The 25,446-nt window shown below is 56.1% G+C and overlaps 1 protein-coding gene across 1 annotated transcript; it reads left to right on the top strand.

Moving 5' to 3' along the window:
* The first annotated feature begins 4,349 nt into the window (after positions 1-4,349).
* On the top strand, positions 4,350-21,351 carry LRFN1 (leucine rich repeat and fibronectin type III domain containing 1). The gene is made up of 3 exons (XM_059718009.1): positions 4,350-4,484; positions 12,413-13,837; positions 19,798-21,351. The coding sequence occupies exons 2-3, from the start codon at positions 12,438-12,440 to the stop codon at positions 20,543-20,545; spliced, it is 2,148 nt and encodes a 715-aa protein (XP_059573992.1). The 5' UTR covers positions 4,350-4,484; positions 12,413-12,437; the 3' UTR covers positions 20,546-21,351.
* The last annotated feature ends 4,095 nt before the right edge of the window (positions 21,352-25,446 follow it).

Below are 25,446 nucleotides of genomic sequence, written 5' to 3'. Positions count from 1 at the left end.
TTTGGGAGCCCACCCGCTGCGGCACCTAATGAGCCCGGATTTACATAGGGAATGAGGCTCCCCCTGGCTAAAACGGGATTAACGAACACGGTGATTAATTGGCAGCGAAGCCGGCAGGGAGCAAGGGCGGCGGGAGCGCGGCCCTGATCCTGGCTGGTCTCGACAGAGCTGCACCCCCTGAGCCTGGCAACGTCCCCCCAGGGGACAGGCTGTAATTAGGGAGCTAACGAGGGAGTAATTAGTGCTCATGGCCTGCTCTCTAATGAGAGTCTCTTAGCTGAGCTGCCAGTGATGGCTGTTGAGGCCCGGATGCCTGGGCTCCCTCTCCAGCTCTGGGATGGGAGTGGGGTCCAGTGGTTAGAGCAGTGGGGGCGGGGGGGGTCAGCTGGTACCTGGCCAACCTCTGGCCTGGGGGTGCTGCTCCCTGCCCCATCCAGAGCCAGGTCGGGAAGGGAAACTGAGGCACAGAGTGGGGCCGTGACACGTGGCTACCAGCCACGAAACCCAGGTGTCCGGGGCGGTGCCGCGCTCCCCGCCCAGGCTGCTGTGGTTTGCAGGGGGCTGGTGACAGGACTTGAGCTCTGGGGGGGTTAACCCACAACCCCTGCCCCCCCCAGCCCTACCGGTGCCCCTCACCCCCGACCTGCAGCCCCTGGGGGGGGGGGTCATCCCCAGGTTGCTGCCCAAGGCCTGAGATTTCATGAATGAAGTAGGTTTGGGGGTCGCCATGGCAACGTGCCGTCTGGCCTGCATGTGCCACAGGTGGGGGGGGGGCCATGGTGCGAGGGCGTGTGAGGGCTCCTGAGAGCACGTGCTAGCCGTGCACGCACACGTGCGAGGCTGTTTGCGAATGTGCGAAGCAGCGCAGGATGTGCAAGGTGGCCAGCCTGTTCACAGGCGAGCATGTGTGCGAGAGGGAGGGTGTATGAACGAGCGTGAGACCACAAGCGGGTGCGAGGTGGGGAGTGGGCACCAGGGCAAGAGCTCGTGTGCATGCAAGTAGGTTGGCACGTGAGTCTGGGTGTGAGTTTGTGCCCTTGGTGGGGGGGCGTGTGCCCCCACACGTGTGCACAAGCTTGGCTTGGCATGGCCTCATGCACTGGTGTATGCTCAAAATGACACGTGTGTGCATGTGTGCACACGTGGGATTAGAAGAATCAGGTGCTGGTTTCTAGCCCCAGCCCAGGAAGCCAGTACTGCTGGGCTCCCCCCACCCCAGGCCTGCCCCCTCACCCTTTCCTATGCAAGTGCACACATGCACACTCACATGGCACACTGGCACACACACACCCTTCATCCTCCCAGCCCTGCACGTCCCTTCCATGCGTCCATCCTTCTCTCCATACAGCGCCACATGTGATCAGACAAGCCCTGGGGCAGACTGTGTGTGTGAGAGACACTGTGTCATAATGGGCCTGCTACTGTGTGTGTGTGTGTGTGTGTGTGTGTCATAGTGAGCCCGCTACAGTGCATGTGTGTGTGTGTGTGTGTGTGTCATAGTGAGCCCGCTACAGTGCATGTGTGTGTGTATGTGTGTGTGTCATAGTGGGCCTGCTACAGTGTGTGTGTGACATTGTGTCTGCTATAAAGCGTGGGTGTGTGTATGTGGGTCACAGTGCGTCTGCTATAGCATGCGTGTGTGTGAGAGAGAGAGACCATTTGTCTCCCATAGGATGTGTGTGTGCGTGTGCATGATTGTCTGCTATAGGGTGCGTGTATTTGTGTGTCATAGTGTGTTTGTTACAACATGCACGTGTCTGCCATAGGATGTGTGCATGTATGTGCATTTATTACTGTGTGTCTGCTATAGGGTGCATGCGTGCATGTTTGTGTGAGAGAGAGAGAGACAGACTGCGTTTCCCACCAGAGGTGTGTGTGTGCACATGCATGTGTGACTCCTGGGGGGGTGGGGTCTCAGTCTACTGTAGGATGCATCTGCGTGTGTGAGGAAGAGTGTATCTGCTGTAGGGTGTGTGATGTGTATGTGTGTGTGGGTATGGCACGGTGTGTTTTTAATAAGATGCGCACATGTGCGAGGCCATGTGTCTCCCAGAAGGTGTGTATGTCTGGTACAAGGTGTGTGCACATCTGTATCTACTATAGGATATGTGTGTGTCAGTGTCTGCTACAGGATGTGTGTGTGCGTGCATGATTGTGTCTGTTAGGATGTGTGTACATGTATGTATGTTCTTGTGTTTACTATGGGTGTGTGTGTGTGTGTGTGAAAGAGAGGCAGTATTTCTTGTAAGATGCGTGTCTGTGTCTACTATAGGATGCACATGGGAAACAATGTGTCTGCTATAGGATGTGTGTGACAGTGTGTCTGCTATAGGATGTGTGTGTGTCTGATAGTGTGTGTGTGTGGGGGGTATGTCCCAGTGAGTCTTTGACAGGATGCGTGTGTGTGCGGGTGAGGCCCTGTGTCTCCTGGAAGGCACGTGTGTGCATACGTCTGCTACAAGGCGTGCGCCTATCTGTGTCTACTATAGGACGTGTGCATGTGTGTGTTACAGTGTCTGTTACAGGATGTGTGTATGTGTGTGTATGTATGTATGTCACTGTGTGTTTGGTACAGGATGTGTATGTGTGTGCAAGAGAGAAAGGCTGTTTCCCATAAGATGTGTGTGTCTGTGTCTACTATGGGATGCGTGCATGTGTGTGTCAGTGTGCAACCATGCGTCTCCCATAAGGCATGAGTGTGGGTGCAAGTGTGTATCATGGTGTGTTTGCTATTGGGGAGTGTATGTGTCTGCTGTAGGGTGTGTATGTGCGTGTACATGCACATGCTCATGTTACAGTGCATCTGTTATAGCTGTGCTGGGGGTACGTGTGTGTGTGTGTCACTGCATGTGTGCCTAGGTGGGGGAGAGAGACTGCATGGAGGGGTGATGTTGCGTGTGTGCTGTGTGTGCACACACGTGCACAGCATGCTCTCCCTGCTGGCTTGGGGGGAGGGGAGAAGCCTGTAGCTGTCTCTGGAGGGGGGGGTGTGCATGCGTGTGTGTGTACATGAGTGTGCCCATGTCATGGTCTGTGCTCTGTGGGGGTGTGACTGCCCCTGTGCTGGTGTGCAGACAGGGCTGAGGGTCCTTGTGTGAGTGCTCACTCGCCCTGCACGCACACTTTCTTGGGGGCTGCGTACAAGGACTCTTTGGCCTGGCCCTTGTGCAAGCATCGTCCTCGTGTGAGCTCTCACACAGTCCACACGTCAACCCTTGTGTGAGCTCTCGCACACCCTGGTGCCCGGCCCCCCCCCCCCCCGTGCAGCAGCCCCCCCTTCCCAGGAGACTCCTCCATGCCCCCCATCACCCCACACCCGGCTCCCCTACCCCCACATCCCTCTTATCCTATATCCCCTATGCACCCTACAGCCTCTCCCCCCGCCCCCAGCCCTTATAATGCCCTATAGCCCCCCTCTCATCGCATCCAGCCCGTACTGCCCCCCATACCCTGCCCTTATAGCCCCCTGGAAACCCTCTCCCCCTCTACATTGCCCCTACCACCCCAGTCCCCCCATACCTAAACCCTATAGCCCCTCTGTCCTCCTCCTCCTCCCTATACCCCACCCTTACAGCCACCTAGAGCCCCTCTCCCCTCCATGCCCTCACCTCTATCCCCACTCTGTATCCCCTCTGTCCTCTATGCCCCTGCAGCACCACTCCCTGCCATCCCCAGCCCCTAGAGCCCCTCTTCCCTACACCCGACCCCTTTCCCCTCTTGCCTCCCCCCACACCCAACCCTTATAGCCCATATACCCCCCGCCCCGTAGCTCCCATACTCCCAGCTCTATAGTTTGATTCCCTGTAGCCCCCATACCCTGTTCCCTTGTGTCCTCTTGCCCCCCCCCCCTCTGCCATTCCCATCCCCTATAGCCCACAAACCCCCTGGCCCTTTATAGCTCTCATATCACCTGGTCCCTAGAGCCCCCTAGAGCACTGCCCATACCCCTGATCCTGTAGCCCCCACCCCCCCGGCCCCTATAGTCTGGTCCCCTATGGCCCCATCCCCTCTGTCCCCTACAGCCCCCATCCCCCTGGTCCCTATAGTCTGGTCCCCTACAGCCCTCATCCCCCTGGTCCCTATAGTCTGGTCCCCTATAGCCCCGACCCCCTGGTCCCTACAGTGTGGTCCCCTACAGCCCCATCCACTATAACTCCCATCCGCTCGGTCCCCTACAGCCCCCCTCCCCCCGCTCCTGCGGTCCCCTATAGCCCGGTCCCCTATAGCCCCAGGCCCCGCCCCGCGCCGCCGCCGCTGCTGCAGTGCTAAAGATTTCCAATGGCGCCGCCCCCCCCCGCCCCCCCGGCCCCGCCCGCCCGCGCCATCTGCAGGGAAGGCGCCGGCCCCCCGCCCGCCCGCGCCCCCCCGCCGCAGCCCCCCCCCCCGGCGGCGCCTCCCGGCCGGCCGCGCTGACCCCCCCGCGACGGGCGGGGCGGGCGGGGGGTGCGGAGCCGCCATGGGCCCCGCCCGCGGCTGAGCGCCAGGTACGGGGTTGGGGGGGGGGGGTCTGGGTGCGGAGCGGAGCAGAGCAGAGCGGGTGGTGGCCGGGCTGGGGACCTGGGCTGGGGGGTGGTGGCCGGGCTGGGGACCTGGGCTGGGGGCGCTCCGGGGAGGGGGTGGCAGGGGTGCGAGTGGGTGTTTGGGGGTGGGGGGAGCTGAGGGGGGGCGATGGGGGTGGGAGGCGATCGGGGTTGGGGGGGACAGGCAGAGCACCAGGGGGGTCAGTGGGGGCTGGGATTCAGGGGGGTCTGTTGCTAGGAGCCAGGGCTGGGCCCTGAGGGGGGGTCGTGTCGGCAGGGTGGGTGGGGGGGCAGGCTTTGTGTCGGAGGCTGTATTGGGGGGGGGGGGCACGACAGGGCTGCAACTGGTGCCAGATGCGGGGAGGGGTCAGCAGAGAGCACACGCATGTGTTAGTATGTGCTGGGGGGAGGGGGGCACGGCTGTTCTTCGAAATCCCTTTGGAGGCAGCCCGAGCGGGGGAGGGGGAGCCTCCGGGGCCCCCCAGACATGTGGGGAGGGGTCTGGTGTCTGCTCAGCCATCTAAAGGCGGAGGGGGGCGCTGGAAGCAGCCCAGGCCTGGACACCTTGGTCCCTGTGGGGGGTTGCTGGTGCCGGATCTGGGCTGCCAGATGCTGCATGAGCCCCCCCTCCCCTTGCACACACTAGTGCCCCAGACCGGCTGTGATGCACGCCAACATCTTGCATGAGGGCACACCTTGCCCCTCCAGCACACAAACGCATGCATCCTGCCCCCCACCAGCATGCACACGTGTGGCCTGGCCCCCCCCTGCCCCCCGGTGTGCACACGCGTGCCCTGGTTGTGGCTGCAGCAGGTTGTCAGTGCCACGCACAGGGCCATCTCGGGGGTGCCCCTGGCAGGGACTGTGGACAGGGGACAGGGCCCTGCCTCATCTCCCTTCGCGTGTCAGGGTGTGGAAGCCATGTGCATCGTGTGTGTGTTGTGTGCGGGGCCATGGAAGCACTTGTGTTGCATGCATCTTGTGTGTCGGGGCGTGGAAGCTGCGTGCGGTGCATGTTTGTTGATTGTCGGGTGCAGCGACCGTATGTATGGCAGGTGGCACACATCAAAGTGTGTGTGTCAGGGTGTGGAAGTCACATGCATTTCCTGTGTGTTGTGTTGGTGGGAAAACAGAGGCGGGCATGTGTCAGGGTGTAGGTGTGTCAGGGTGTGTCCCAGGATGAGTGTGTATGTGTGTGTCAGTGGGATCACAGGTGACGGCTGGAGGCGTGCGAATGCATGTCACTGGATGTGTCAGGGTGTGAACAGATGTCCATGTGTGTCACTGCAGGGGGGGTGTCAGCATGTGACATGGGGAGTGTGTGTCAGTGGTGAGTGTGTGTCATTGTGTGTGTGTGTGTGTGTGTGTGTGTGTGAACTGGTGTGTCCCTGCCTGCTAGCTTGTGAATATGTGTGTGTGTGTGTGAGCGACTACGTGAGCATTTCTATTGATGCATAAGGATATTCCCTGTAAGCATGTGTGTGTATGTGTGTGCATCCAAGTGTTTGTTGCATGTCAGCACATGTTGGCATATGTGTCGGCCTGGGCACGAGTGTGTTAGCTTGTGCATGCGTGTGCGCCCATGTGCCAGTAGGTCCTCGTGTGCAGGCGGCTGAGTGTGTGTGTGTCAGAGTGGCACTGGGTCTGTTCAGGGCATGTGTGTGCATGTGTGGCAGTGCTGGGTTGTGCTGGTGTCAACACGTAAGCATGCATTCACGTATGACCATGCATGGGTGTGCGTAAGCATGTCACTGTGAGGCTGTCACTGCATGGGCCTATACTGGGGGAAAGGAAAGTGTGAATGCCAGAGCCTGCATGGATGTGCACGTGTGTGTGTCAGTACAGTGGCCTGTATCGGTGTCCGTCAGTGCAAGAGACTACATTGGGGGGGTGCATATGTCAGTGCAAAAGCCTGCATGGGGTGGGAGGGGGTATCAATGCAGGAGCCTGCACTGGGAGGTATTTGTGAGTGTGTGTACGTGTATTTCAGTGCAAGAATCTGCTTTGGCATGTGTGTCTGTGTGCGAGTGCAAGAGCCTGCAAGGGTCTGCATGGGGGGAGGTGTGTGGGTGTGTGCATGAATGTGTCAGTGCAAGAGCCTGCATTGGGTGACTGTGTGTGCATGTCAGTGCAAGGGTCTGCAAGAGGAGGAGGTGTGTGTCTGTGTCAGTGCAAGAGCCTGCGCTGGGTTGTGGGGATATGTTTGCATGCAGCTGTGTCAGTGCAAGAGCCTGCATTGGTGTGTGTGTGCGTGTGCATGTGCACATGCATGCGTTAGTGTAAGAGCCTACATGAGGAGGGTTGTGTGCTTGTGTCAGGGCAAGAACCTGCATTGGTGTGTATGTGTGTGTACGTGCATGCAGCAAGACCTCCCCCCCATAGTGTAATGCTTGTGCAAGCCACAAGGACCTCACCATCCCCTCTGTGTGTGTGTGTGTGTGTGTGTGTGTGCAGCCACCTCTGGGGGGGGCAGATGCCCTTCTGCCCCCACCCCCCAGGCCCCATGGTGGGGGCAAGGTTTAGCATGGGAAAACATCCCATAATAATCCCAGCCCTGCCTTAATGGAGCTAATGGGCTGCAGTGTTCCCGCCCCCCCTTGAGGGAATCCGTGCCAGGCCCTTTTGCACGCGCGTGTGCAGCTATGTGAGGGGCTCGTGCACTGGAGGGGGCACCAGGGCACAGGAGTGCCCCCCCCGGGGGGGTCATTGCTCTGGGTCTGGGCCTGGGAGGGGAAACTGAGGCAGGCCCAAGGGGAGGGAACCCAGGAGTCGTGGGGGCTCTGGTGGCAGCTCCCCCCGCCCCCCCCCCCATGTCTGTATCCAGGGCAGGGGAGAGCCTGCATTTGCATTCTCATTTGCATGCGTTTGCATTTTCCCCGGGAATCGCTGACGGCTGGAAATAAGCAGAGGCCACAGAGCTGGGGTCACCCCCCTCCTGCCCCCCGGGAGCCCGGATGCCTGGGTTCTCCCCCGGCTCTGGGGGTAGTGGGGCTGGGGGGGGGCTGGAGCAAGGGGGGGGTGCTGGGACCCCGGTCGCCTGGCTCTGGGAGGGGTGTGTGGTGCAGTGGGTTAGGGCAGGGGAGCTCTTCCCAGTGCTCCCAGTAATAGGCCGCTACTGGGAGCCTGGTGGGTGGGGGGAAGTGTTTGGCTGCCCAGCCCCAGCTCCCTGCGCTGCGCTTGGCAGGGCACCAAGAAGCCCATTAGGCCGCGCTCCCCTGGGACCTGAATCTGCTTGCCCCTGCGTTCCAGGAAATACGGCTGCAGCCACCTGACCTGGCCCAGAGGGGCTGTGTATTAGAGGGATTATGGTAACGCCCTTGGGGGTCGCCCATCACCCCCCACCCCCAATCTCTCGAGGACCTCCTGGGGGCGCCTTGACTGTGTGCACGTGTGTGTGTGTGTGCATGCATGTGTGTGTACATGTGTGTTCACTCGTGCATGTGCATGTGCACACGGCTGCATGCCTGGGCCTGTGTGCAAGGGCAAGGGCTGTGCCCCTCTTATGGCCTCTCGTGTGTGTGTCCATGTGCCCGCGCGTGCAGATCTCTGCCTTGACCTGTGGGGCTGCAGCACTGCGTGTGCATGCACCCACGTGTGCCAGGGGTGCACCCACATGCTGGATGCAGGTGCCCGCTCGTCCCCACACAGGCTGCATGCAGGTGCACACACTGGCGGGTGTGTCCTGCATGGCGTGCCTCCCTCCACGCGTGTGCAAGGCGTGTTCTCCCCCGCCCAGATTCAGCTGTCAATAAATCGATGCCCACGGTGCCCCCCCGCGCTGCCTCTGCTAACCTAATTGGCAGGCGCTGCCGGCCGCGGCAGACGGGCTCGTTAACCGGGCCCAGAACAAGCCGCTGGCGTCGGGAGCATCTGTTCACGGCCCTGCCCCCTTACACGTGTGTGTGTGACACATGTGCCCTGCCCCCCCCCCACAGCTGCATTGCAGGGGCCAGGGCTGCAGGGCAGGTGGCTTTGGGGGCACTGCTGTGGGGGAGCCGGATGCCTGGGTTGTGTCCTCCACTCTGGGGCGGCAGTGGCCTGGGGGGGGTCAGGGCCCTTGGGGGACCCCCCAGGCCTGTCCCACCCCCCCTCTTCTGCCCCAGGCCCTTTCGGGCTGCTGGGGCCTGCGGTCTGTCCAGTGCCCCCTGATCCCAGCCAGGGGGGGAGGGGGGATTGGTCCAGTGCCCAGTGGCCCCCAATCCCAGTCTGGGGGGGGTCTGCCCAGTGCCCCGCAATCCCAGTCTGGGGCATCACCTTCCCTGCATGCTGGGGCAAGAGGGGTCCCACTCCGCACCCCCAGCCATGGTGCCCCCCTCTGTGGGGCAGCTAAGGGCATCCCCCCAGCTGTCCTCTCCCTGCCCCCCCTCCCAGGGGGGCCTGTCAGCTCTAATTAACCTCTCAGCGGTTAATTAGTTGGAAAAGGTGAGGGGGGGTTGAGAGGGGTTGGGGGTAGGGTTATGTGTGCGTGTACATGTGCCATCCACACATTGTGGGCTGAACTGGCTCATACTGGGCTGTACTGGTTGCTGCTGGGCTGGGTGGGTTATACTGGACCAGGCCAGGCTGGGAGGTGCTGCCTTCTATTGACTGGGGCTCTGCTGGTTTGAGCTGGGCTGGACTGGGTTGTACTGGCCTGCGCTCTACAAGACTGGGTCGGACTGGGCTGAACTGGGCCCAGATGCACTGCTCTGGTCTCCAGTTGGGTTATACTGGACTTTATAGATCTGTGCTGGGATGTACTGGACATAACTGGGCTGGACTGAGCTACCTGGGGTTATCCCGAACTGGGCTGGGTTAGGCCAAACTGGGCTGGACTGGGTGAGGGGTATCCTGGACTGGGCTGTCAGGGGTTATCCTTGACTGGGCCATACTGGGCTGTCCAATGCTATCCTGACCTGGCCTGGCCAAACTGGGCTGGACTGGGGGTGGGGGTGTTATCCTGGATGGGGCTATTGGGGGTTATCCTAGACTGGGCCAAACTGGGCTGTACTGGCTCAAATTGTGCTGGGCTGGGCGGAGGGGTCTGCAGAGCTGACCCTCGCCAGCCCCGGGGCTGTGCCCCCTGCGCCTGGTGCTGTACAATCCCCCCCCAACCCCCCACGGCTGGCTGAAGAGCGGCAGAGCCCCTGGCCCAGGGCTGCCCTGGGGGGTTGGAGGGCACCTGGGGGTGGGTGAGCAGTGCCCCCCCACCAGAATAAGAGTCCCAGCAATGCCCTTGGCACCTCCCGCCCCATAATAAAAGTCCCAGCCACGGCGTGTACGATTCCCGATCCCCCCACCATAATACAAGTCCCAGCCATGGTGTGCATAGGATTCCCGAAGCCCCCCACCATGATAAAAGACCCAGTCACGGCATGGATAGGCCCCCAGAAGTGCCAGGACACTTGTGGGGGTGCGAGTCCCCAGGCTCTGGGCCTGCTCCCAGGGCAGGGGGTGACTGTGGTGGGTTGGAGCAGGGCAGGCTGGGAGCAGAGCGGGGTCATGCGGGGGCAGAAGGAAGTCGGGACTCCTGGGCGCCCCCCCCGATGCTGGGAAGCGAGGGGCCGACTGCACGTGGGGAGCCGGGAGTCAGGCCTAGAGCCAGAGACCCGGAGCAACCCCACCCTCGGCAGGGGGTGTCTGCGCCCCACCCGCATGGGTGCAACCCCACCCTGGGCCGGGGGCACCAAGGCAAAGACAAGGGGTGGGGACAGAGGCCAGCGTCCCCCAGCTTCACCCCCGCTGCTGCCTTTACCCCCGCCCCGCTCCGAGCCTCAGTTTCCCCCACAGACTCGGCTTCCCCAGGGGAGGCGCGGGTTGCCAGCCCCCCCGCCCGCGCCACTTCTAACGGGGGTTAATCGCTGTCGGCATTAGGGAAATTCCGCCTGATTAGAGATAATTACAGCCGCGCCGGGAAAGCTGCTTCTCTCACTCTGCTCCCGAAGACGGTGCCAGGTCTCCCCCGTCTGTGCCTGGGGGGGTGGGGGTGGCCTTACAGACCTCAGGCTTGCCGTGGGGAGGGGCTTTTCACATGTGCACACACATGCACGCATGCACGCGCACTTGCAGGCCCTGGTTGCGTGCGCCGGGCACTGTACAAACCCTGGCCAGACAGGCTGTGATGGGGGCAAAACCACCGCCCGGGCTCCCACGGGGCAACCCAGGCATCCCGTGGCCCCTCCATCCCTGGGATGAGTTCCTAGGTCTCTGTGAGGGGGGGCATTGCAGCCCCCTGGGGCAGCCAGGAGGGGGCGCCAAACAGGGGTGGAGGCTGGGGGGGGGGCAAGGAATGCCTTTAACCCTTCCCTGCCCACCAGGAGCTGGCCCTGTGCCCAGCGTCGGCTTGGCATCGTGCCCCGCTGGGCAGCATCCAGCTGGCGGGGCTGTGCAAAGGGGCCCCGATCCAGGCCGGATCCGGGGCCTTTTGCCTCCACCCCAGGTTCTCCCTCTGCAGTGTTATACTCCGCCATCCCCACCCCAGAGCTGGTCGCATCGGGGCTCCTGGCTGGACCCAGGCAGGCAGGGGCCCGATCCGGGCCTGATTCGGGGGCATCGGCTGGGGGTGGGAGATGAGGGCAGGTGCCCCCCCAGCCCATGCTTGGCAGCTCTCGGCCCCGCGGGCAGCATCAGTCACGCTCGGCTGCTCGGGACACGTGTCTGCGGCGCTGTCAGCCCCGATCCTGTCACCGTGGGGGAGGGGGGGGCGGGGGGGGGAACTGTCAGAGCAGCCCCTCCCCCCCCCACACCTGAAGGTCACCGGGAGAGAGAGGGAAGAGGAGAGCGTGCATGCATGTGCATGTATGTTTGCATGTGTGTGCACACGCACCTGTATGTGTTTGTGTGCCGAGGTGTGGGGCAGCCCAGGTACGTGTGCACCTTTCTGGCTGTCGGTGCATGTCTGGTCTGCACGTATGAATGTGTGCATCTGCACATGTGTGTGCGGGAGGATGTGTAAGCAGCTGGGGGCATGTGCATGGGTGCATCTGCATGGGTACATGTGTGAGTCTGCGTGGGTGCTTGTACGTGTGTCTGCATGTGTGTGCATGCACATGGGTGTGCATCTGCATGTGTATGTGGACGCACATGTGCAGATGTGAGTGCCTGGATGGAGCATCTGAAACGGGTGTGCTCTGCATGTGTGCTTGTGTGGATGTAGGCAGCTGTCTGCATGTGTGTGTGCCCACACGTGTGCATTTGCACCGATATGTGGGTGTGTGTCCCTGGTTGCGGGCATTTGAAACAGGCACACTCTGCTGCTGTGTGTACTCACGTGAGTGTGCACTTGTGAGCGTGCGTGTACAAGTGTGTGTATCCAGTGAGTAGAGCTGCCCGGCCTGGCCCTGCCCCCCAAATGTGGCCCGGGGGGGGGGGGGGAGTCTGAGCTGTACCGGGGTCCTGATCCCAGCCTGGGGGGTCTGGGCTGCACGAGGCCCCTGATTCTGGGCTGTGCTGGGGCCCCAATCCTGGGCTGGGGGCAGTGGGCTGTGCGGGACCCTGATCCTGGGCTGGGGGGTGGTCTGGGCTGTGTTGGGGGGGTCTCGGGGGCCTGAGCTGGCTGCACTAGGGCCCCAGTCCTGGGCGAGGGCCCTGATCCTGGGCTGGGCCTGGCAGGGGTCGAGTCCTGGCTTGGGCAGGGGAGGGGAGGGGAGGGGGTGGGCTGCGCTGGGCTGTGGAGGCAGTGTCTGGGGGAGATCTGAGCCTGGCAGGGGTCTCAGTCCGGGCTCGAGGGGTGGTCTGGGCTGTGCGGGGACCCTGATCCCGGACCGGAGGACTAGTAGGGTCCCAATCCTGGCTGGGATGACTGGGTGCAGTGAGGCCCTGATCCTGGCCTGGGGGCATCTGGGCTGGGCCACACCAGGGCCCCGACCCCCAGCACCCCAGGTCAACCGCCCTCCCCTGGTCTCTCCCCGCAGGGCCCCAGGGGGCCGGACGGGGACCATGGCCCGGCTGCCGCTGCCCCTGCCCCTGCCCCTGCTGCTGCTGCTGGTGGCGCCGGCGGGGGCCAGGGCGCAGCACTGCCCCGGGCGCTGCATCTGCCAGCACGTGGCACCCACGCTGACCATGCTGTGCGCCAAGACGGGGCTGCTGTTCGTGCCGCCCGCCATCGACCGGCGCACGGTGGAGCTGCGGCTGACGGACAACTTCATCACGGTGCTGCGGCGCAAGGACTTCGCCAACATGACCAGCCTGGTGCACCTTACCCTGTCCCGCAACACCATCAGCCAGATCCTGCCGCACGCCTTCGCCGACCTCCGCGCCCTCCGCGCCTTGCACATGAACAGCAACCGCCTGGCGGCCGTGCGCCGCGACCACTTCAGGGGCCTGGCCAACCTGCGCCACCTCATCCTGGGCAACAACCAGATCCGCCGCATCGAGCCGGGTGCCTTCGACGACTTCCTGGGCACCGTGGAGGACCTGGACCTGTCCTACAACAACCTGGACACGCTGCCCTGGGCGGCGGTAGGGCAGATGACCAGCCTCAACACGCTGACGCTGGACCACAACCTCATCGAGCACATCGCCGAGGGCACCTTCGCCCAGCTCCACAAGCTGGTGCGGCTGGACATGACGTCCAACCGGCTGCAGAAGCTGCCCCCCGACAGCCTCTTCCTCCGGGCCCAGGTCCAAGCCGATGCCCGGGGGGCGGCTCACCCGGGCACGCTGACCGTCAGCTTCGGGGGCAACCCGCTGCATTGCAACTGCGAGCTGCTGTGGCTGCGGCGCCTGACGCGGGAGGACGACCTGGAGACGTGCGCGTCCCCCGAGCACCTCATGGACAAGTATTTCTGGAGCATCCCCGAGGAGGAGTTCATGTGCGAGGCGCCGCTCATCACGCGCCAGTACGCCAGCCGGGCCTTCATCGTGGAGGGCCAAGGCGTGTCGCTCAAGTGTAAGGCCGTGGGCGACCCGGAGCCCTCCATCCACTGGATCGGGCCCGACGGGAAGCTGGTGCACAACAGCTCCCGCGCCACCGTGTACGACAACGGGACCCTGGACGTCCACATCACCACGCTCAAGGACGACGGGGCCTTCACCTGCATCGCCTCCAACGCGGCCGGCGAGGCCACGGCCGCCGTGGAGGTGGCCATCGTGCCCCTGCCCCTGCTGGTGAACCACACGGGGCAGGGCCGGGAGCCCGACCCCGGCTCCTCTGACATCACCACCTCGGCCAAGTCGGGCGCCAACGAGAGCAAGGTGCCGGCCGACCGGCGCATCGTGGCGGCCGAGCTGACATCCAGCTCCGCCCTCATCCGCTGGCCCTCGGAGCGCCACATCCCCGGGATCCGCATGTACCAGATCCAGTACAACAGCTCCCTCGACGACTCCCTGGTCTACAGGTGAGGCTGGGGCTGGGGGTGGGGTCGAGGGCGGGGCCTGGGGGTGGGGGAAGGGTGGGGTGGGGCAGCTCCTCCCAGCCCCGTGGGTTTCGGCAGCTCGCTTGAGAGTGGGGGGGGTACGTACCCCCGATGCCGGGGTTGTGGGGGGAGGGTGGTTTGGATGCATCAGTTCTGTGTGTGTGTGCATGTGTCCGGGACACGTTGATTGTGTGTGTGCATGCTGGACACCCGAGATGTGTGTGCATGTGCGTGCTGGACACCTGGATTGTGTGTGCCTGTTGTGGATACCTGGGGGGGCGTGCATGTGCATGTGTCCTGGACACCTGATACATGTGCATGTGTCCTGGGCACGTGGGTTGTGTATCTGGGTTGTATGCACGTGCGCATGTGTACTGGACACCTGGGTTTTGTGCATGTGTGTGCATGTGCATGTGTCCTGGAGATCTGGGTTGTGTGCATGCATGTGTGCTTGTGTCATGGATATCTGGGTGGTATGTGTGTATATGCACACGTGTCCTGGACACCTGGGTTGTGTGTGCCTGTCCTGGATACCTGGTCATGTGTGCATATGCATGTGTCCTGGACACCTGAGATGTGCGCATGTGTCCTGGGCACATGAGCTGTGTATCTGGGTTGTGTGCATGTGCGCATGTGTACTGGACACCTGGGTTTTGTGCATGTGTGTGTATGTGCATGTGTCCTGGAGATCTGGGTTGTGTGCATGCATGTGTGCGTGTGCGCTTGTGTTATGGATATCTGGGTTGTGTGAGTGTGCGCACACGTGTCCTGGACACCTGGGTTGTGTGTGTGTGTCTTGGACACCGGTGGTCAGGGTGCATGTCTGTGTGTGTGTGTTGGACACCTGGATTTTGTGCACATACGTGTCTGTGCGGACACCAGGGTTCTGTGCGTGTGCTCCTGTGTCCTGGATGAATCAGTTCTGTGTGCACACACGTGTCCCGGATACCTGGGTTCTGCGTGTGTGTGTGAGTGTTGTGGGGGGTGGATCTGTTTTGAGGTCCCTCAAGACACGGCAGGGTTGCTCTGGGGGATCTGCGGTGTTCTGGCATCTCAGGGCGGAAGTTCGGTAGCGCCTAGCGGTGCGGGGGGCCGGGGGGGCAGCGGGCTTTTCGCGATGTCTCGGGTGCGGGTTTCACCCCCGGGGCCGTTCAGTTCGTGGGACTCCTGTATTTGTCCTGTTCTCCTTCTTCCTCCCGTGCAGCCGACACGTCCCGTCCCGTCCCGTCTCGTTCTCATCTCCTCTCCGTCCCGTCCCCGTCCCCATCCCTGTCCAGTCTCATCTCGTTCTGTCCTGTCCCTGTCTCCGTCCCGTCCCGTCCCGTCCCGTCCCGCTCCTCCGGGTTATTTATCAGCAGAGATCCTGGTTTTATTGGACTACAAAAAAAATTAAAATCCCCAATCTGGAGATTTAAAAAAGTAACCCAAAATCCACGTTTTTCCACGATCAAAATGAAACGCCATTATATATATATATTAGCAGTGTTTCATTTCAGGCATGAAAAAATGTGGATTTGGGGTTACTTTTTAAATCCGAAAATTGGGGATTTTTTTTACGCGAGGAAAGCAGGATGGATCCCTGTTTATGGGGAGTTTTCGTTCCCGCTGCGTTTTAGTTGTTTATCGAGACGCTCGTCGGCAGCTTTGCAGCTCGCTCGTTCTCTCTGGCGGTTTCTTTCGTATTATCCAGCCGTCGTTGCTGTTTCTTCGGCCTTTCGTTTATCGTCACGTTATCGATGCTGCCAGCTTAGATGCAGGGTTCCTGGTTTTCTCTGTTAAAAAATTCCCCAATTTTCAGAGTTAAAAAAGTAACGCAAAATCCACGCTTTTCCGTGATCAAAACGAAACACCACTAACATACTTATTTTTATATAGTGGTGCTTCATCTTGATCACGGAAACGTGTGGATTTTGGGTTACTTTTTTTAATCGGAAAATTGGGGATTTTTTTTCTTTTATCAGATAAAACCAGGATCTCTGTTCATGAGGCCTTGCAAAGCATCCTGATTTTTTAAAACCAACTTGGATGCATGGTTGGGTCAATACAGCTTGGCAACATTGAGCCATTTCTGCTTTACTTTGTATTTATGATTGTTTTTCGATTTATTTATTTATTTCCTGTTCTATTTATTTCCCCTGTTTGCTCTAAAATATACGGGGTTTTGTATTTAATTTCTTAAAAATATATATTCTTCATTTTAAATTTAATTGCATACTTTTTGGAAGACAGTCTTCTTTTTACAGATTTGGGGTTGAATCTGTAGCCAGGCAACCTGGAAATGTTGAGAGATTTTCCTTAGCGTTTATTACCTCTTTTATTTTATATATTTTTTGTATCTCATTTCTAGAAAAATGTTAGTAGTTTTTAATTTAATTTCTTAGTTATTTGTGAGTGTTGTTATTTTTAAAGGATTTGGGTCAAATTTGGACCAATGCGGCCTGGAAATGTTGAGCGATCTTGCTTTGTATTCATTACCACCTCTATTTTATTTCCCATTTCTTTTAAATATTTTTATGTATTTATTAAAACATATTCATTTTTAATTTAATTTCTTATGTCCTTGAAAACATTATTATTTTTAAAGGATTTGGGCTGAGTTGGGATTCACGCGGCCTAGAAAGGTTGAGTGATTATTCCTTTGTGTTTCTCATGACCTCTCTTTTACGTCCCGTTTCTTCTAAAATATGTACTTCTGTATTTCATTTCTTGAACAGTGCTCTCTGTTTATTTAATTTCTTATTCCTTTGAAAGTATTTTTTAAAGTATTTGAGCTGAATTTGGACCAACGTGGCCTTGAGAAGTCGAGCGATTTGGCGTTTTATTTATTATTGCGTTTGTATTTTATGTCTTGTTTCTTTGAAAACATTATTATTTTTAAAGCATATGAGCCAAATTTGAATCAATGTGGCCGGAAAAGTTGAATGATTCTGCTTTGTATTTATTATTATTACCTCTATTTTATTTCCCATTTCTTTTAACTATTTAATTTATTTATTTATTAAAAATATTATTCCTTTTTAATCTAATTTCTTATTTCCTGGAAAACATGATTATTTTTAAAGGATTTGGGTTGAAATGAGACCAACGTGGCCTGGAAACACTGAGTGCTTTTCTTCCCTTTGTCTTTCCTATTACCTGTCTCTCTTATGTCCTGTTTCTTCTAAAATATAGATTTTATATTTAATGTCTTGAAAAATATCAGTTGTTTTTAATGTAATTTCTTATGTCTTTGAAAGCATTATTATTTTTTAAAGGATTTGAGTCTAATTTGGACCAACGCAGCCTTGAGAAGTCAAGCAATTTGGCTTTTTATTTATTATTGTGTTCATATTTTATGTCTTATTTCTTTGAAAAGATATACTTTTAAATATAGTTCTTATTTCTTTGAACATTTTTTTTTTATATTTCTTATTTCTTTGAAAATATTTTTGGGGGGCTGGCATTTAAAGGATTTGAGTCAAATGTGGAACAATTTGACCTTGAAATGTTGAGCAATTTTTAAAATTTATCACCAAATTTCTATTTTATTCCTTCCTATTTCTTTAAAAGTCTTTTTACTTTTTATTTCTATTTCTTTGAGCACCTTATTCCTTTGTTAAAGGATTGGAGTCAAATCTGGACCAACGTGGCCTAGAAATTTGGGGCGATTTGGGGGCTTTGGGCTCATTTTGCTGCTTTAAAAAAAAATGCATTTCTTTTGGGCGGGTTTGGCTTGGGGCGTCTGCGGGGGCTGCTTAGGGGTTGTTTGTCATTTGAATTCTTTTATTTATTCGTATTTATTGTCACCTTCTACAGTCGTGTCCCACATCGTCATCATCGTCGGGGGCCTGGATTTCTCTGATGAAAAAAATTCCCAATTTTCAGATTTAAAAAAGTAACCCAAAATCCACATTTTTCTATGATTAAAATGAAACACTACTATATATCTATATCTATCTATATATATAGATAGATATAGATATATTGATATATAGGTATATATCTATAAATATATAGAGAGAGGGAGAGAAAGAAAGAGAGAGAGAAGAGAGATATAAAATGGTATTGCATTTCAATCACGGAAAAATGTGGATTGTGGGTTCCTGTTTTTAGTCTGAAAATTGGGGATTTTTTTTTTTTTATTAGAGAAAACCAGGATCCCCGACCATCTTCATCTTTATTATTGTATGGTATACAGTTTTATTTTGCTATGTATTTGTTATATCATTGTACTTATTATATGATGCATATTAATATTGCTGTTCATTACTGTGTTTATTACGGCTATATCCTGTTTATTATTTATTTTAAACGTTACCATTTTTCATAATGATTTGGATCAAATTTGGACGCGCTTGGACTTGTTGCTTTGTTGTTATGTTTGCCATCACCATAAATTATATGAATATCATCATCATCATTACAGTACCATTTTAGTACACTGATGTTATTTTAAAATACCATTATTTTTATCATTATATATAATAAACATATTATATAATAACATATATAATAAGTTTTAATACAACAATGGATTTTGGTATATTATTCTCATCATTCTATTTTTAATCCAATAATATTTTAAATCCAATAATATATCTTTAATAAATTGTCATTATTATTGTATGTTAGTACATGAATGATTTAATACAACCATGGATTTAATATGTAATAATTTTATTTTAATCCAATAATATTTTAAATCCAACAATATATCTTTAAGATATCATTATTATCATGATTATTATAGTTTAATATAAAATACATTTTAATACAACAGTGGCTTTTAATATATTATTATCATAATTCTATTTTAAATCCAAGAATATATCTTTAATATATCATTAGCATTATATTTGAATACAATAATATATTTAATGCGCTGTTGTATTTTTAATTTTATTACTATTGTTGTTGTTGGTATTGATTTAATATTCCTAGCATTTATTTTCATTTTGCTTCTTTTTTCGTCTCGTGCTGTTGTTTCCCAAAGTATTATTTGTACTGGTAGTATTGTTACTATAACTATTATTTTCCATTATTGATGACATTTGATTTAATTCTCCTTTCTGGCTGGGGTTATTATTCTTCCTCTTTATCGCACGCTTTCTTCTTGCCTTCATCACCACTTTGTGGTCATTATCATTTATTATTTACCCCGATCCTTTTCCATAACGAGTTGGCTCCAATTTGGACATGTTTGGCCTTGAAATACCGAGTCGCTTATTCCTCCCCCCCCCCGCAATTAATTTTGAGCCTAGTTTAGGGTTTATTCGGTTTTTTGCCAAATGTTTTAATTCAATCTGGGGCAAATCCTGGCTGCCAGCAGCTTCAGGGGCTCGCGGCCCCCCGCATTCGAATTTGCACCGGGCCATTTGGGCCTGGAAGAGACTCATGGGATCGAACGGGAAAACAATCCCATTAATTGCCGTTGTTCAGGCTTTTTCCCTTCTTTTCGCCTCCCCCCCCCCCCCCCCCCCCCCCGGCCCCCACATCCAACAGTAAATTTGGCCAGAACCCAAATGTTTCCACCCCGCTCTAACGAGAGCAGCGTGCAAGCTAACGAAGGCAGCAGGAGTAGTAGGTTGTTATCCCCTCTCTGGAGGCCGAGACCCCTTGCTGGGGGGTGTCCCTGAATGCCTCCTGTTGGTGGGAAAGGGGGTGGGACCACCTGGTTGAAGCCCCTCCCCATGGCGGAGAGGGAGAAAAGGGGCGGAGCCACCTGGATTGAACCCCATCCTCCAAGTTGGGGGGAAGGGGCGGGGTCAGATGGATTTAGCCCTGCCCTCCCAAGTAGGGAAAGGGGCGGGGCCTTCTGAATTGAACCCGCCCTTCAAGGGGGCAGTAATTTAGCCCTGCCTTCCAAGGAAGAAAGCATCGGGCCAGGTGGATTGAACCCCACCCTCTGAGGCAGAAGGGGCGGGGCCACATGGCATTAACCCCACCCTCTCCCCACCCTCCAGGATGATCCCGTCGTCCAGCCGCACCTTCCTGGTGAACGACCTGGCGGCGGGGCGGGCCTACGACCTGTGCGTGCTGGCCGTGTACGACGACGGCGTGACGGCGCTGACGGCCACGCGGGTGGTGGGCTGCGTGCAGTTCACCACGGAGGGCGAGGCGGCCCGGTGCCGGGCGCTGCACACGCAGTTCCTGGGCGGCACCATGATCATCATCATCGGCGGCATCATCGTGGCCTCGGTCCTCGTCTTCATCATCATCCTCATGATCCGCTACAAGGTGCAGGGTGCCCACGACGCCGCCCCCGCCGCCAAGGTCAGCAGCGTCTGCTCACAGACCAACGGGGGCACCCCGGCCCCCCCGCCTGCGTTGCAGAGCCCCGCCCCCAAGCCCCCGGAGGACCCCCCGCCCGAGGAGGCGGGCCCTCCGGCGCCCGAGGAGGTGGAGCCCCATGACGCCCCTCCCCCCGACCGCCCGTTGACCCCGCGGCCGGACCCTGTGGCAGCTGCGGAGCCCGCCGCGGAGGTGCCCGGGGGGGCGCGGGGGGCCGTGCGGCGGGAGCTGGCGAGGACTCACCCCCACCGGCACTCCTTCGACGGGGACTATGCCCTGTTCCAGAGCCACAGCTACCCCCGGCGGGCACGGACAAAGCGCCACATGTCCACGTCCCAGCTGGACGCCCGGGACTCCCCCCTGGGCCCGCGCCGGGTCCTTTTTAGTAGCACCGAGTGGATGTTGGAAAGCACCGTCTGATGCCACTGAGCTGGACTGATTTGTGGGGGGGGAGGTGGAACCCCCCCCTCTTCTCTGGACCACGGAGCCCATGCGCCGGTCCTATAGGGAGTGGGGCACTTTTGGGAGGAGGGGGTTGAGGCATCCCATGCCTCCTTCTCCTACCCCCCCACCTGGGTGGAGGAAGGGGGGGTATCACGGAGCAGCCCCCCACCCTCGCCTGCCACGTCCCCGCTCTCTGCGGTGCCTTAACACGAGACGGACGGACGGACAGCCCCCCCCGGCCCGTGGCAGGGCTTTGGAGGAGCGAGGGGGGTGGTCTGAGCGGTGGCGGGGGGTGGGGTGCAGAGCGGGGGCTGCTCCCCCCCCCGCCCGCGATGGACTCACACAAAGACATATATGCACAGAAGACACGATATGCCCCATGCCCCGTTGCCCCCCTCCCCGGGGTCAAACTCACCCGCTCCAGGCCCCTGGGGTTGTTGGGGGGGGAGTTGGGGGCTGTATTTATTGTATCTGGCTGGTCTAGATAATTTTCAGTGTTCGGTGTATTCGGTATCCCCAAGTCATCCCCCCCCCCCCGACCTCCCAGCACCCCCAGCCGGACCCCCTCCCAGCCCCCCCACCTTCCCTCCATACTCCCACCCCCCGTCATGACTTTTTAAAGGTAAAGCGACGTTTGAGTGTTGAACACAAGTTTTTACATTAAAAACCTGTGCCCCCACCCCCCCTGCACCCCCCCTTCCCCCCCGGCTCCCTTGTCCCTGGACCCCCCAGCCCTCATTCCCCCTCCCCCGGGCAAATAAACCTTTTGTGTGTGAACCGCAGCCGGATCCTGCCTGGCTCTGTCACCCCGGGAGTGGATGTGGGAGTGTCGGGGGGGCAATTAGAGGGGGCAATTGTGGGCTGGGGTGTGGGGGGCTGGAGGTTAGTGGCAAGATGTTGGTGGGGAGCAGGGGGCAGGAGTGGGCTGGGGGTTGGGGATTGTACAGGGAAGGAACCCAGGTGTCCGGGCGGCCCCACCCCTGCTGTAACCCACTTGCCCCCCCAGCCCCCTCCCACAGCTGGGGTGAGATTCCTGGGGATACCCCAGAGCTCCTGACCCCTCCCCCAGAGGCTGCTGGGCCTGGCGGGTGGGACGAGGCCATGGAGTGTGTGTGTGCAAGTGCATGTGTGTGTCAATACACATTTACTAGAGAGGGTGTGTGCCTAGGTGTGTATGGCTGTGCTTGCACACACCTGTGTATATATGATGCTGGTCAAGTCCATGTGTATGTGAATACACACCAGCTGGGAGGAGGTGTCTCGGTGTGTATGGACATGTCTACACACACGTGAAAGTTGTCATGCTCGTGTCTGGACAGTGTGTGTGTGTGTGAATACATACTGACTAGAGTGTGCCTAGGTGTGCATGTAGATGTGCGTGCACACACCTGTATGTGCACGATGCTGGTCAAGTCCGTGCATGGGGTGTGTGTGCATGTATGAATACATACTGACTAGGGAGGAGTGTGCCTGTGTGTATATAAACGTGTGTGCACATACCTGCTGCTGCTCAAGTCCCTGCACGAGTGTGTTTGTGTATGTGAATACATACTGACTAGGGAGGTGTGCGCCTGGGTGTGTATATAAACGTGTGCACACACCTGCATGTACATGATGCTAGTCAATGCACGTGTGTGTGTGTGTGTGTGTGTGTGTGTGTGAGAGAGAGGTCACAGCAGCTAGAGGGGAGTGCACCTACAGGGGTATGGACATGTGTGCACATTATAAAGCTCGTGTGTCCGTGTGTGTGCAGACATGACTAGAACCCGCTGGTAAAAATTAACACTTTATAGAGAAAAATGGACTCCCCCCCCCCCCCCCCCGCCAGGTGACATGGCTTCAGCTCCATATTGGACCAGAACACGGGGTCAGTCAACGGCCGGAGCACGCGTGCAGCTCCGGACCCACACGTGGCGCTGGCAGCAGGCTCAGCACCCGGCTTCTCCCCCCTCGTTCTCTCGCCCTCCTGCCATCCAAAATATCAGGTACGTCTTATACGCAGATGGCATGTTATAAGTGAGAAATTACGGTATTAATACACTCCTACTTCTATTATCATCACATGGTAGCAGAGAGTAGGAGGATTAATATTAAGTAGTATCAAGTTATAATTAGGTTATTATAAAACGTTCATAATTAGGTTATATGTATAGTGAGTTGCTATATGTAAGTATTATAATTATATATGATATAATGTAAATATTATTTATATATGTATATAATATATAATGTTATAATTATATAAAAGTAATATAATTTTAATATAAGTAATATATAGTTATAATAAATATGCTATAATTATAATACTATAATTATTTTAACGATATGTAGATTGATAGCCATAAATGATATCTAGAATGATATATCGAATTATAGCTAAAAAAGGAATTATAATAGTATAGAATTGCATCTAGAAATATAGACAATGTATAAGATATACTATTTAATTAAGCAATTAAGATGCATTGTGCCTAATCGTTAATCTAGTTGTAATATAAATATAATATATAATTATATAAGTATCTTATAGCGATTCATAATATACCATTGTAATGATAGGGCTTATTATAATTATGATGATGATGATAGGTTTTATTATAATTATAATAATGACATCATCCTAATTAATACGTTGCTGTCAGTTCTGATGCTTATGGTACGATGAGGTTCTGTTAGGTCATTAATATTAATAATTATGTCCTGTTAATAATAATTCAGCCATTTGTAGGGAACGATGACCAGCGGGATGGAGCCTGGTATGCAAATGAGCTCATTGGTGTGCCAACACCGCACCCCTTTATTGAGCTAATTAGTATGTGAGTATGCTAATGGGGGGCCCAACTGACCTGTTAGAGTGAGAGGCTTGTTAATGATGGGAATGGGCAATTAATTCATTAGGGCAAAGCTGGGCCCTTATTATTGTTGCTGTTAATTAAGTGAAGATGATGATGGTGGTGGGGGCAGCAGGAGCCAATTCGAAAAGGGGTAAAACTGTTAATTGCTAAGCGATGGGGAGGGGGCGGGGTCATGGAGTTGTTTGAGGGTTGCAGGAGGATTGGGCAAAACTGGGTGGAAAACGGTCTTTTCCGGGGCATCGAAATGAGATTGTTTTTTAAAGATAGTTTAGTGTTCTCGGTCTCGGGCTTTTTCCCCCCAAAATAGCCTTGGCCTCTGGCCTGCTTGGATTGGGGCAGAGATGGGATAAGCGGCGCTTGAGGGGACCGCTGCGGCCTTCCCACGCTCCTCCGGGACACTTGGGCTCGGGGGGGGGGCGGGGAGTGGGGGCTTGGGGCAGGAGCCGGGACGCCTGGGCTCCCTCTACGGGGGGAATAGGGGCTGGTGGGGTCTTGACCCTGGGGTCAAAGGGCCATCTACCCCCCCCACCCCCTCCATGGGGGCTGGGGGGGGGGGGCTGCCTCCAGCCTGCCTCATTAGGCACTAAATCATCAGGTCTGGACCGGTTTCCGTGGAGCCCGGTTGGCATGGCAACGGCGGGCTGGTCTGGGAAGGATGCTGCAGCCTCAGCTGAGGACCAGCAGCTGGTGTGGGGGGGGGGGGTCCTTGATTGATGGGTGAATTTTGGAGGGGGGCAGGCGGGACACTGAACACATACAGGACCCAAGCCTCCAACACACACACACACACACGTGCACACCTCAAACGTCCAGGACACTGAATATACAGGACCCAAGTGTCAAGGAGATGCACACACACATACACATACATGCACACACACACACCCCCCCGTCATGGGGTATATGCACACACTTCTGCACCCTCCCCATGCCTCATGCACATGCATGAGCAACACACACACGCCTTTTACTTGTCCGCCAGAACATGCACATACACCCCAACACTGGGTGTATGCACACACTTCTGTACTCCCTGCCACACTTTTGCACGTGTGGACACACACACACACACATGCACACAAGTGTGGGCTCACCCCCCTGTTCCCGGGACAGGAGAGAGAGCGTGGATAAAAACCCTTCAGGAACTAGGGCTGGGGGCAGAGACTCGGAAAGCGGGCGCTAGCCTCTCCGGAGGTCCACGGCAGGGGTCGATCCCTGGGTTTGCAAGGCAGGACCAGCGACAGACCGCTCGGCAGAGCCGAGACGCTGCATCGAGACGCGGGCAGCGATACCCCCGGGCAGAAACACCCCAAACCACCTGCCCCGACGGGCTCCGCGTGAGCTGAGAGACCTGGGAATCACCGCTGGAAACGTCAGCTCAGCACCCGGGCGACGGTGCAACGGCCGCCGACACGTTCACGGGGATGAAGGGAATCGTGACTGCAACGGAGAGGATCTCTTCATCGACCCACAGTGCCTCCACGGCTGCAATACGGCGCCCGGGCCTGGGCCCCGCTCCTGCACCGGGGGGAGACGGTGCAGAGAAGGGCTGTGAGGGCGATCGGTGCCGGGAGGGAGGCTAACGAGGCCAGGCCTGGGAGCGTTAGGAGAGAGGCGCTGGAGAAGGGACAGGACAAGGGCTTATAACGTACGAAGTGGCGGAGAGACGGTCCCGGGGGATCGATGTCTGGTAAGAAGCAACGACAAGGGGTCCCGGTGTGAAGTGAGCAAGCCGGCAGCGTAACACCGACACCAGGACAGTCGTGTCCCCCCGCCCGGGGTGAAAGGAAACCTGGGCAGAGACGTAGGCAGGCCAGGGTTTGGGGGTAAATGTGCTGTCTTTTATTAGACCAGCTCAATAGTTGGAAAAATCGCCCTTGGCAAGCTTTGCACCAGGCATAGGGCGATGGGGCTGATCCTGCCCCAGGCCGGGGGGACTGGATAGGTTGTGACTCCTGGGGGTCCCTTCCAGCCCCGTGGCTCTGGGACTCTGGAAGAAGGGGGGAATTACAGTAGAAAAGA

The sequence above is a fragment of the Alligator mississippiensis genome, chromosome 15 (assembly GCF_030867095.1).
Source record: "Alligator mississippiensis isolate rAllMis1 chromosome 15, rAllMis1, whole genome shotgun sequence".
Taxonomy (NCBI): domain Eukaryota; kingdom Metazoa; phylum Chordata; order Crocodylia; family Alligatoridae; genus Alligator; species Alligator mississippiensis.
The sequence above is the reverse complement of the archived record's forward strand: the minus strand, read 5'-3'. Positions and strand labels throughout refer to the sequence as shown.

Coding starts and splice junctions, on each gene's coding strand:
- LRFN1 (XM_059718009.1), top strand. CDS start 12,438: ATGGCCCGGCTGCCGCTGCCCCTGCCCCTGCCCCTGCTGCTGCTGCTG. Junction 13,838..19,797: donor GACGACTCCCTGGTCTACAG/GTGAGGCTGGGG, acceptor CCCACCCTCCAG/GATGATCCCGTCGTCCAGCC.